At 39.3% G+C, this 13,352-nt stretch overlaps 1 protein-coding gene and 1 long non-coding RNA gene across 2 annotated transcripts; one reads left to right on the forward strand and one right to left on the reverse strand.

The window, feature by feature from the left end:
- Nucleotides 1–90: 90 nt before the first annotated feature.
- Nucleotides 91–5,350, forward strand: LOC120293190. Its single transcript, XR_005550904.1, has 3 exons — nucleotides 91–471; nucleotides 4,350–4,429; nucleotides 4,500–5,350. It is a non-coding gene; the product is annotated as an uncharacterized LOC120293190 (long non-coding RNA).
- A 2,449-nt stretch (nucleotides 5,351–7,799) lies between these two features.
- Nucleotides 7,800–10,175, reverse strand: LOC120293939 (putative disease resistance protein RGA1). Its single transcript, XM_039313764.1, has one exon. The coding sequence runs from the start codon at nucleotides 10,173–10,175 to the stop codon at nucleotides 7,800–7,802; it is 2,376 nt and encodes a 791-aa protein (XP_039169698.1).
- Nucleotides 10,176–13,352: the final 3,177 nt, after the last annotated feature.

The following is a 13,352-nucleotide window of genomic DNA, read 5'->3' on the forward strand; positions in this document are numbered from 1 at the left end:
CCAGGCCCGTTTCCCCTTTGGCCCGGCCCACGCCAGCCTTCTCCCTCTAGGTCCTTCACGCGTTCTGCAGAAAGCAAAAAAAAGGGGAGAAGTACAGCGACAGAAGGCAGGGAGAACAGAGACTGGGGCAGAGCTCTGACCAGGAGTGGGTGGTCGGGGTCAGGCCGGCACTGCCAGCCAGCATCGCGGGGGGACCTCGCGCACCAGCTGGTTCAAGCGAAGCACGCAAGCAGGACGAGCAGAGCAAAAAGCAGACGGCACGGCTGGAGCAGAAAGAGGGGAAAACCGGAGAGAGAGCTTGAGCGAGAGGGGAGTTTTCGGAGAGACAGAGAGAGACCTGGAGGGAGAGAGTGAAACTTGAGAGCGAGAAGGAGTTTTCTAGCAGATCGGCCACGCTCGAACCCTCTTCGACGACCTCTGGCCAATACCCTCTAGCATACGATCTTTCGCTCCCGAATCTCCGCGTCGCTGGTGAGTTTCTTTACTGGGTTCAAACCCCCCTTGCCCGAGAGGATCCCGGCTCGAAGATACCAAGGCGGCAAACTATGGCTCGATTTGTCACGAGTTGGCCCGCTTCCTGCCGTCTTCGAGTTGGGTAGGGAACTGCGTGATGAGATGCTTGTTTGTATGAACCCTTGCTGCTCCACTTTGTTTTGGTCTAACCGGAAGCCAAGTCTTGTTCCTTTTGTCAGTCCATACGCACGCTGAGTTTAAGTTAGTTGATGTGGTCGATTTTGCATGTTTCTCGATGATTTCTCTGGGTCTAGATACGAGCGGGTCCAAAAAAGGAGTTAATAACCTTATGCCGAGTCAGTGCTCACCACGTGTTTGATAAAACGCTTGAACTAAGTTAACGTGGATTAGGTTGTGATTTTCGGATCATTTGGAATGAGTACGCTCCTGTCTTGCGTAAAAGGTATCCTTTATGGATCATTGAGCATGATTTCATTTAGGTTTTGTTGTTGTTACGGCTGAATCCGAACATTTCTTGACTATCGTTTGGGTTTAGGTCTGAGTCCGGGTCCTTGAACCGATGAATGCCCTATTTCCGATAGGCGTTCACCGTGTGTTTGTTAAAATGCCCCTAAGACAAGCCTGGGAGAGCAGCACCCATTTTGTCCCAATCTGAAGAGGTGTTGACGTAGGTTGATTGTGATTCCTTAATGTCTAGGGAGTTCGGATGTTCATTAGTGTCCGTGTTCCATTTGTCTTGTTGTTATTCTTTTGCGCCTGTTCATCTTTCCATGGGGTAGCGACTACCGGTGGACAGGCGATGGAAGGGTCGCTGATTTTTTAGGGCCGTGTCGTTAGTGTGCGGGTGAGATCCGGTGGGAAGGAGCTTCGGCGAGGAAGTTGTAGAGTTGGCGTTGGCTTTAGGAAGGAGAAGATGCAGTAGAAAAGCCGAAATAGGGAAAAGGACAAAAAGAGAGATGAAGGGAAAAAAAGAAATATAAAAATGCAAAATGAAAAATAATAAAAGAAAACTATGAAATGGCAGAGGGAGCTTCGGGTGTTTAATGGAAGCTTCGGGCGGAGAAGGAAGGATGGAGAGAAGACGACCTAAAATAAAGCTCAAAAGAAAAACAAGAAAAAAAGAAATAAAAAGGGTAGTGAAACGAAATGAAAAAAGAATAGAAAGGTGGAAAAGATGTGGGGGGCAGACGTTCGGTGAAGGCGGCGCGGATGAGAAGATAGTGCAGGGAAAAAGACAAAGCATAGAAGAAGTCAAAAAAAAAAATTAAAAGCTAAAAAATTTATTAGAAATCTTATTTTCTTTTTCAATCCGATAGGGTTGAATTTGGGTTTGGGTCGGGTCAATGGCCCGATCCGAAGCCATTTTCTCGAATATAATAATATTAAATATTAAAAAATAAATAAATAATTCAGAAAATTCAGAATTTCATTTGAAAAATTTTAAAAACAAATTTTCCGAGCTATTTTCTTAAAAATGGGAGTTTCTTAACTCTAAAGTGTGCCAAAGAATTGAGTAAGCCCTTAAGGCTCTACCTTAAGGTTTCAATCGTCTTCAAAGACAATTACTCTTGTTTGCTTTTGTTGTTTTAATTCCTTTAGTCCAATTAATATTAGGATTTATCTTTTCCTTAGTGTTAAATATCGGGTCTCCCTTGTAATTTATTTAATCGCTTTTCTTAGTTTCTAATTGTTATTTTAATGATTGTGCACTCGTATGATCACCTATATAAAATCAATCCAAGTTGCCTAACAAAAACATATTTCTTTAAAATGAACAAGATTAGGTACCAAAAATAGCACTAATTGGTTAATTAATGTAATCAAGTCCCCGAACCTATATTCTTTAGTTGCGTAGGAAGTGGGGTGTACTCCCACGCTTCACTTAGTTTCCAGCCAAGCCTAATAGGCTAGTAGTGACTCCTTATTGTGAAATTCTTTAGAACATCCAAATGTATGGGCCTAGGAGAGCCCATACTTAATTATGGGCCTTAGGTCCGTCCTTTAGATAATACCCTTAAACCTATTCCCTCCTCCCGAGGATAGGTCATGACATGTAGAAATCGAAAAGACAATCCCCTTTTGCATGTGGGAGGTTTGTGGAAGTTTTCCACATGTGGGTGTTGATGAACTTCAAAATGTGTCCTTTCTAAAAGTTGGGGAAGAAAATAAGTTTTGGATGCACATCCAATTAAAAATGCTGTGAAGAGAAATTGTTAAGGACGAAAATATTAAAAGCCCTAGGGAGTGCAGCAGGCTGTAGGATTATGAAGATGTCCAAATAACATTAAGCGAAAGCGAGGTAAAATCACTACCTCAATGTCTTTGAAACACTTGATCCTGGAAGGTTGTCGATTATTATTACCAACAATTCATGAATCCATATCTAGCTTAGAGAATTTAGTTATCTTAAACATTAAGAATTGCAGATATGTTAAAGATTTGCCACAAGCACTGTATTCCTTGAAAGCATTGAAGAAGCTTCTCATTGATGGAACTAGAATTGAAAGTCTTCATTTCATGGAAGGCTCTCTGCCAGCCCTTAAAATTTTCAATGCTTGCGAAATTGAACTTTTGAAAGAAGTCATTGATTCCATTGGATTGTTAAAGAATCTTCGGAAGCTTACTTTAAGAAGTTGCAAACAGCTAAGAGGACTTCCACATTGCATAGGAGAGCTTGTTTAGCTAAAAGAAATGGATCTGTCCTACACGTCAATTAAAAAATTACCTTTTTCATTCAAGGAATCTTGAAGTTCTAAAAATGGTCTGTACTTCTATTAAAGAATTTTCTGAAACCATAAAAATTCTTGAGAAGCTTGAAGAGTTGGATTTCACCATGTGCATGATTCGCTTGAGATTTTAGAGGGTGAAATCCAACTCTTCAAGTTTCTCAAGAATTTTTATAGCTTTAGGAAATTTTTTAATGGAAGTATGAGCCATTTTTAGAACTTCAAGATTTTTCAAATCCTTGAATGAAGAAGGTAATTTTTTAATTGACGTGTAGGATAGATCCATTTCTTTTAGCTAAACAAGCTCTCCTATGCAATGTGGAAGTCCTCTTAACTGTTTGCAACTTCTTAAAGTAAGCTTCCGAAGATTCTTTAACAATCCAATGGAATCAATGACTTCTTTCAAAAGTTCAATTTCGCAAACATTGAAAATTTTAAGGGCTGGCAGAGAGCCTTCCATGAAATGAAGACTTTCAATTCTAGTTCCATCAATGAGAAGCTTCTTCAATGCTTTCAAGTAATACAAGACTTGTGGCAAATCTTTAACATATCTACAATTGTTAATGTTTAAGATAACTAAATTCTCTAAGCTAGATATAGATTCATGAATTGTTAATAATAATAATCGACAACCTTTCAGGATCAGGTGTTTCAAAGACCTTGAGGTAGTGATTTTACTTCGCTTTCGCTTAATGTTATATGGACATCTTCATAATCCCACACCTGATGTGCGTCTCGGGGCTTTTTAATATTTTCGTTCTTGACAATTCCTCTTCCCAAATTTTTAATTGGTTGTGCATCCAAAACTCATTTTCTTCCCCAACTTTTAGAAATGACACATTCTAAAGTTCATCAACACCTCTATTTGGGCAACCTTCGCAAACCTCCCACATGCAAAAAGGGATTGTCTTTTGAACCCCTACAAAGAAACATACTATTATCTAGGAATATTTGTTTTGTCTTTTCCTCCAAAAGATCATAGCTTTGTATCAACAAATCTTTTACTTATTTTCCCGGTTCTCTTTCTAATATTTGCAAAGTCTCTCTCCATATTGCTTCGCTCTTCCTGCTCTTCCTACACAAATACGGCACCGCAATTTCAATAGAAAGAGGAATATTTCCGACAGCGGAAACAATGTTTTTTGGCAGAGAACCGTATTTTTCTAAGGGAAAATTCAGTCGAGAAGCATGCTTACAGAAGAGTTCAAGAGCATGACCATCATTCATAGGTAAAACCTCGTGTTCCTTGATTTCTCCATGCTCGTAACCTTCTATGACATTTCTGTTTCTGATTGTTAGGATGATCCGGATTCCCAGACCAAACTAAGTTAGCGCCTCAGCCAATGGTTTAATTTGGTTGAAGTGGTCCACATCATCGAAGACAACGAGAACTCTTCGTGTTCGGAATAGTCTTTCTATCAATGTGGTACTATCATTCGACGTTTTCACATCTGGTGGTTCTCTTCTATTGAGGTCTTGAATTAACTTATTCTGCAGAGATACCACTCCATACTGTTCAATATCATCTCGAACATTTTCAAGAAAACTACAACCATCAAAGAGGCAACTGATTTTGTTGTATACAACCTTTGCGAGAGTGTTTTCGCCAACCCCTGGTAAATCGCATATTGCAACCACGCATTTCCCCATCGTCTTCTGTCCTTCAACAACTTGTCCATTCTCAAAACTGACACCAAGTTTTTTCATCATATCTCACACATCTCTGTTTATTCCAACTAAATCTTTAGGCAGGCATTGCTCATCCATTCTTTAACAGTTGTCTAAGTTGGGAAACAACATTCTTTAGAAATTCATGACACCTACAAAATGAAAGACAGGTTTTTTTTAGATAGAAGACGGACATGCTGATTTTACTGCAACATTAGAGAGAAGACAAGACGAGATATGAAAATGCATTGCTATTAAAGAAAAGAAAAATCCCAAGAAGTTAATTGATCTAGAAGGAGCACGGTGAGCATGTTAATACGCTAGCCATTTCTCCGATCTTTTCATTCTGAAGGCTAGACAAGTAAAGCAAGACTAATCAAGCCGTCAGACTTATCCCATGTCCACATCCTCCAATTCAAATGCCAAAATCCCAGCAATATTTGCCAGAGCATTCTTCCACTTTGTGATTGTCTCGGCATACCTACGTCCCTTGTGCTTGATGAAGGCCGTTCCATACGTCCCCTGCCGGTATTCAACAACGCAGGGCTTGACGCCGTAGAAAATGGGAAGAATGGGTTTCTCCGTCTCCACCATCTGGGCAACTTCCATCAGGCAAGCTGCGCTGGAAGCGAAGTCCTTGGAAAAGACAGGGATGTAGATGTCGGAACGCTTGATGGCTTCCACGATCTTGTTGTTGATCCTTTCACCGGGATTGATCTCTTCGCGGTCTCTAAATGACACAATCCTGGAGCTTATGAGGTGGTCGTAGAAGCATTCGATGAAGTTATGGTGGACATCTGGTCCTCTGAAACTGAGGAAGACTTGGTAGTTACAGACGGGCAACTCTTTAACGGCACCGTTGGCTGACGGTGAGCGGCCACTGGAGACTTGAGCATCCATTAGCGTACACAGAAACTCTGGCTCGAATGGAGATCAAGATGGTCAAAGCTTGGTTGAAGCCGTTCGAGTTCACAACTCTGAATCTGGAGCGTTGTCTTCGATTCTCTTTTAGTAATCGCTTGCCCCAAGTGAAGAGTCAAGACCTGTTTCCCTCCCCTCTCTTCTTTTTCTTTCGCGGTTCTATCCTTCCATGACCGGGTTAGGATCTCCGAAAGGGAAATTATTACTTTGGGGACAGCATATAAAAAGTTATCATATTGCTATGCTCTACAGTATTTTACTGAAAATCTTAAAATTTATTACGAAAATTAATTAAATCCGAAAATTTAAAAAATTATAATTAAATCTTAAAACTTATTCAGTTAATTTAATCAAGTCTTTCAATTAATTCTATTTACTCAGGTTAACGAAAAATATTGATGTGGCATTTTTTATTGTTTTTTCTCTCCTAACTCACCTTCTTTTTTTCTTTTTCTTTTTTTCATTTCGATTTTACTTAAATTAAATTAAATAAATTAAAAGATAAAAATTTGAAAACCAAATAAAAAAAGTGAGATAACAAGTCCTTGCATATGGACACCACCCAAGTAAGGGCTAACGACCCTTGCTCAAAATTGGGGCAAGGGTAGTGTCCTCCCAAATCTAGGTCACCAAGCCCTCGTCAAGGACTACCAAGGCTTCGCCCCAGGTCAGCGAGGCCCAAGCAACCCCCACTAACCATTTTATGGGGATGGGTGACAGCACTCACTAGCTAGGAGGGCCTCACTTTGTTTTTTTTTTTTTTTTTTTCTGTCTTTTTTGTTTTTTTGTCCTTTGTGTTTTTTTTAACTTTTAGCTTTTATTTTTTAATCTAATTTAGTATATATTTTCTTTTTAATTTCTAAATATTTTTCTGATGTTGTGATTGGAAATAGTGAAAATTTTGAGTCAGTCGCAACATTCTACATAAATATTTCAATACTAAGCAGTTCTTTTCGACAAGCGTAATTATTCAATCAAATTAATATATATATTCATGATAGAACATTAAACTTGAACGAAGATAAATGAGGTAAATTCATATTGTTGACACCCAAAATAATCCAAATTATGACAATCTAAGGAGAGCCCGTTGTGCGTTGTCGACAAGTCGGCTGTAGACTAATATTACAAAAACGAGCATGCAAATATCAGAGGAAGCTCAGATATTTTGAAAGGAAACAAGAACAATCATTCAGATAATTAATTGAGCATAGCCAAGGCTAAGTAGAACAAAGACAGGTTCCAGTGACCTTGTCATCCAAGTTACACAACGATGAAACGACGATCAACCAAAAGGTTAGACACCTTTTCCTTTAGCTTTGGACTCAAATGCACTATAAACAAACCAGACGGAAGAGCTGGCAACTCATGAAGCATGTCACAGTGAAGTAGATCAAGAGTCTCCAGCTTAGAAAGAAACTTGATTTCAGGAGGTAGGCTGGAAATAGGAGAATATCGCAGCTTCAAGATTCTCAGATTAATTAGTTCCACAATGTCTCCAGGAATCTCCCTTCTAAATTCGTACACGAGGAGGCATGCATTTCTTCAAGGCTACGTAGATGCCAAATAGAACTAGGAAATTCGCTTATGAAGCAATAGTCCATCTTTAACACTTTCAGACTTTGCAAATTTCCAAAGGAATCTGGCAATTCTGAAACGCCCATTCCCGAAATATCGAGCTCCTCTAAAGACCTTCCCAATTGGCCAATGGACTCTGGAAGTTCTCGTATCCAATGACAATTCGACAAGGACAAGCATCGGAGTTTCACCAGCTCTCCAACTCCATCAGGGAGTTCGGTAATGTTTGAATTATCTATTGAGAGTTCTGAAAGTGATGTCAGGCATTCAAATGAATGGGGCAGGAGACTCAACGATAAGCAATTGGAGGCAGAAAGAGTTTCAAGTTTCTTTGAATCACCTCCCAAGGGAATATCACGCACAGAAGTCTCATCAATGAGGAGATCTTTCAAAGCTTCCAAGCCACCCAGTTCAGCAGGCAACATGTTGAGTTCATTGCAGGACTTCAAATTCAGACAAAGCAACTGTTTGATCATCAATACCTATTACAAGTTCAGTAGTGGCAACTAAAATCTGCAACGGCTCCAAAGGGAAACTAGGAGGTTTCAACTCCTTGAGATGCACAAGTGGTGGATTCCGCTCCAAATTAGGACTCTTGCATATCCTTAATGTAGACAGATTAGGAAGTGATGAGAGGGTATGATTATCACTTTCTGTGTACTCCGCTATTGGTAGCTCACCAATTTCCAAATGCTTTAGGCTAGCCAGCTCACCAAGTGATGGAAGACTATTGCATCTTGCACAATCAAACAAACGTAGCTGAACTAATTTGGGCATGCAAGACATCCAGCTTGGAAACCTTTTGCCCCCATAGCATCTTATTTCTAAGCTTCGAAGATTTAAGCTTGGCTGCAGCTCCGTAAGTAAAACTTCATCACTTTCTTTTCCAGCAAACACTAATACTAGTGAAACTAAGGAATTCTTCTCCTTCAAGTTGGCAGCATTTGATTCTGCTACTGCATATTTTATTTCACCCTTAACTTCAATTCTGAGGCTTCCTCTCAAATTGTTTAACCTGTTCAACTCCCCTAGCCCACTGTAATTCTTTGGGCAAGAATCATCCCCGGGCAAAATGAAATCGGTTAGCGTGCGCAAAAGAGTCAACTCGCCCATCCCTTGTGGCATATAAGATAGGGCATTACAGTTGCTAATCTCCAGTTGCCTGAGGTTGACCAATTTTCTTATGTCCCTTGGCAATTCTTTTAGGTTGTAACACATATTGAGTTTAAGTACTTGCAAGGTTTCCAATCTTGTCACAGAATCAGGAAGCCTTATGATTCCTTCATTTTCAGAGAGATCTAGAAATGTCAGGTGCTTCAACTCACAAATAGAACTTGACAACTTCTCAATACCACTGTCATGCAAATCCAAGGCACATAAGAACTTGAAACTAGAAATTAATTCGTGAAGAGTTTTTTCACCCATTTGAGTTTCACAGCCCAAGCCTTTTCTTTGACTAGTTTTGATGAATGTCCTCAGACAATATGCTCTGTGTATATATGGATCTACCTCTGATAAATTTAAAGTTGAATTCCATGATGCATGACGAGTTCTTCTGTCAATGTCTCGCAGTGAATGATGAATTTTTTTATACTCAGTTCCAGCAACATGGCGTGCTAGGTCATGTACTAAAAGATGCATCTTACAAGACATCACATTTCCGAGTTCATCTTTAGTGCAGTCTTGAAAGAAATTCCTCCTGAGTAGATCCATGAAATAGTCATGAGCAATATCTTCTATATCCTGACCTACGTTGTCTATGGGCTGGATAAATCCTGCTGCCATCCAGAGACTCGTCAACTTTTGTTTATTAATCACCCAGTCTCTGGGAAACAATGAACAGAAGGCAAAGCACTGTTTTAGCTGGGATGGGAGATGATCATAACTAAGCTCAATTATTAAAGACAAACTAATCGAATTTAGAGAAAATCCTGATATCTCTCGCTCTAAATGTAACCACTCCTCTTCAGTTTTCTTGGAGAATAATAGACTTCCAATCATTCGTATTGCCAAAGGGATTCCATCACACATTTTGACTATCCACCTCCCGACATCTACCTTAATTGGATTTCTAATCTCCTTTTCTTCCTGGCAAGCCATTTTCATCAATAAATCAACAGACGACTCTGTTCGAAGGGCCTCAAGACTATAAGATAGGGATGTACTCGTAGCTTCTGCAAGGTACTGATGGCATGTAGTTATCAGAATCTTGCTTCCTCGGGCACCTCCAATCCATAAACTTTTCAAGCTCCTCCATCGTCGAGCATCCTCATGCCCTAGATCGTCAATAACTAGGAGATATCTTTGCAATTGCAACACGTCATCTTCTCTCTCTGTTGTCTCTCTTCCTCTGATCTTTCGCAATTCCCCTTCGAGATTACAGAAGTCGTTAACCCAAATCCTTAGATCAAAATGCTTCTTGACCATTTCATCTTCGTAGAGACATCGAGCAAGAGCCGTCTTTCCAATCCCACTGTCACTCCATATTGAAAGGAAAGAAATTAGTTCATCGGTGTCGGAGTGTAACAACAACTTCATAATTGCGCTTTTAGCATTCTCTCTCCCTATAATCTCCTCATCGTACGCAAAGGAGTCCAACCGCTCTCTTCTCTCTACACGCACATCCTCCGCGCACTCGCGCAAGCGCAGATACCTCCCATAAGCAGCGATGCCTTCTAATCTCTGCCTGATTTCCTTCGCACGGGCGCTCATCTCCAGCCCTATATCAGGTTTTCTCGAAGGCGAAGAGGAGGAGGGAATTACCTGCTTCAACTTCTCATCTTTGCTCGGCGATTCTCGTAATTGCATAACTTCCAGGTTCCACTCTTCTTCGAGTAAGTCCTCTGCATCATAGAAAGCATCTTTGAGATTGCCAAGCCATGGTGTGATTCCCCGAACTCCTCCGAGGATCCGCTTTTCCGCATCGGGCACTATACTTCGGAGGAAGGAAAAGGTTTTCTTCAGCTTGGATAATTCGCGGCCAGCGCCCCGTAATTGTCCAGCTTCTGGAAAATCATCCGCAATTTAGCTACTCTCAAGATGATTGCTTCCGCCATGGCTCTCCTTCCTCTTTTTTTCCTTTGGGGAGGATGCTCTGCCGATGCCGAGTCGCGCCTCGTTTGGTCTCCTCCCGCTCTATGCACAGCCACGCCTTGTTTGATTCTATATAATATTATTTTAAAATTAATTAAAAAAAAAGTTTAGATAGCTCTTTCTTGGTAGGTTGCATTCTGGTTAGGGATTATCTAGTTGAGATAACATTCCAATTTAAATATGGATTCGGCCTAATTTAATCCTTAAATTGAATTAGGTAATATCTAGAACTAGGAAATTTATTTTAGTTATTTTCTAATTTCGAATTTTTATGAAAAAACACAAAAAAATATCATGTGCATTGTCACGTTGAATTAGCTCAGATGCATGTTATTTAGTAGTTTCATGTTTATGAATCATTTAAATTAATGCAAGTGACATATTGTATAGTTGCATTAACTTTTACCCGTCGTTAGATTAGTTCATTTAATAAATGTCACGTGACATATAGTTTGCATTTTAAGTTGCATGTTGCATTTGCAGTTTCTAGGTTTCATTTAAATATATGAAAACCCCAAAAAAAATTAAGCAACTACTTGTTAATTAAACATGATATCTAGGATTTATGTTATGAATTCTGAGCTAATATTGTAAATGTTTTCGTTGCTTTAAAATAAGTATTTCCTCCCATGCTTATAATTTATGTACTATTTTGCGTTATTGAGTGTTAAATAATGGTTACGCACTTACATGGTCACCTACATGTTATAAGTAGCTAAAAATCAATATAAGTTGCATGAAAAATGATTTTTTTAAATAAAAAAGAAAATGTACCAAAAGAGCATTAAAGTAATCTAGCATAACCAAATTCCCAACTCATAATTTTTTGTTCATACAAATGAGGTATAATTCCCAATACTTTGCTTAGATGACACGTTAAGTATTGATGATTGACCTAGGCGACATATGGTAGATTAGAATTGTCTATTCCAAATGTTTGATCAATTAATCTCTACTGATACATGTAAATCACCATGCTCACGTACATCGGACAAGGCTCCACTTATAAAGTGGCGGCGAGTGTAGGCCGCAAGAGTTAAGATTTATACAAGTAAATAAGGCCCGGTCATTTAGAGCCCGGAATCCATAGGATCTAAACCCGAAACATCCGTCCCCGTCAAGCAAGCTGAAACTTTTGAGGTCAGGATATATATATATATATATATATATATATATATATATATATATATATATATATTTTTAAAGATTCGTAGGAACGCCGTGAATCCTGGATACACACCACCCTTCCCCCAAAAGCAAGCCCCGCCGGCCGATTCTCACTTCAAAAAGTTAAAAAGGGATAAAGGGTGGGGGAGAGGAACCTTCCCCGGGTGGGCCCCCGGCCCACGCGATCACCGGCCGTGTACAACATCTGTCTTTGACTTTTTCGGCATGACATCATCGATGAGGTTGCAGGAATACCGCATGACATCAACGGATATGCATTGTAATTTATATCTTATTCCAACATGAAATTATGGACTCTCTCTCTCTCTCTCTCTCTCTTTCTCTTTTCCTATCGTTACTATCCAGACATTAATTTCTTAACTTAGCACAGCGTGGGCATTTGATACGTGCATATTATATTGCGGTTCGACAAGGAAGACTCAGAGTTAAGGAACTAATCAATGTTTAAACTCTTCCAAAAGATGACACGTTAGGATTTGTTAAGACATAATCAACATTGAAAATCTACTGGAAGAGAAGATGGAAGAGAAGATAAATGGGGATTAGTTAGGCAATGAGAAAACATTCAAAGTCTACCAGAATAAAAATGTGGATGTGGATAAGCAAGAAAATTCAAAAGGGAAAGAAAAGATTGTGCAATTCTTTCCTAAATTCAAATACATTGTTTGACAACATTGAAGCTCATTAGAACAATTCTTTTATGCTGAAAAAACTCATAGCATTGAATGGGGCAAGTACAAATCTTAATTGGAAGCAAAATGAATAGATAGTGCAATAAAGGTATTGCTTACAAGCGGAATGATCAAGCCCTTGCAATTTTTAGTGTCCTATGTTTTATTTTTAGAGGCAATCCTTGAAACAAAGAGCTCGTTCTTATATATTTTTATTATTGATATTGTTACTCTTACCTGTCATGCACTAGTCAATATCTTAATAGATTAAAATTGGTGGTCGACAGTTTGTTGATCAAACACATGGAAACTTGTTTCTAATGCGACCCTCACATTCACCTGCTCCCACTTTCCATTATCTTTTTTCGAACTTTTTTTCTCTTGCTTTTTCAATGTGATTTTACATTATTACACTATAAATTGTCTTAAGGTTTAATTTTATGTACTTGACAGTATATAATTAACGTACCGAAGTACAATATATTATTATTTCGTTGAAATTAAATCAACAATGAAATATTTTTCATCGAAATTCGTTTTTCGATTTTATCAAGAAGGGACAGATTTTATAACGATTCTGGACATGAGTCTTATCAATGGAGCACAAGAAGCAAATATGCTTCAATAGAATTTAATCAATAGTGAAGTGCAATTGTGAAATCGTCATTCAAGAGAAAGCATCCCAAAAAAAAAAAAAAAAAACTTTTCTCTCGAATGCAGTATGATTGAACTGACGAAACAGCCAGCAACACCCTAGATCATACCCACCAAGCGAAAACACACAGTCACAGGCAGCAAACAACACTCACCAAAAAAAAAAACAGCACCAAAACACATAAAATCGCAAGAGCTATCACTACTCACAAGGCCTCGCGAATCGATCCAGTGGGCCCGACATCTCCTGAGCAAAATCCCCACCCGCGACCAAAAGAAACCGCCCAAGATCAAATTTCACAGCTGCAGCCACCGTCGCCGCTGCACGCGAGCCCTCAATTGAAACCCTGGAACCCCCAAAAAAAAAAAATTTAGAAAG

The sequence above is a fragment of the Eucalyptus grandis genome, chromosome 5, assembly GCF_016545825.1.
Source record: "Eucalyptus grandis isolate ANBG69807.140 chromosome 5, ASM1654582v1, whole genome shotgun sequence".
Classification (NCBI taxonomy): domain Eukaryota; kingdom Viridiplantae; phylum Streptophyta; class Magnoliopsida; order Myrtales; family Myrtaceae; genus Eucalyptus; species Eucalyptus grandis.

What these genes read in the sequence shown, in the direction of transcription:
- LOC120293939 (XM_039313764.1), bottom strand. Translation starts at nt 10,175, where the DNA reads ATGCAATTACGAGAATCGCCGAGCAAAGATGAGAAGTTGAAGCAGGTA.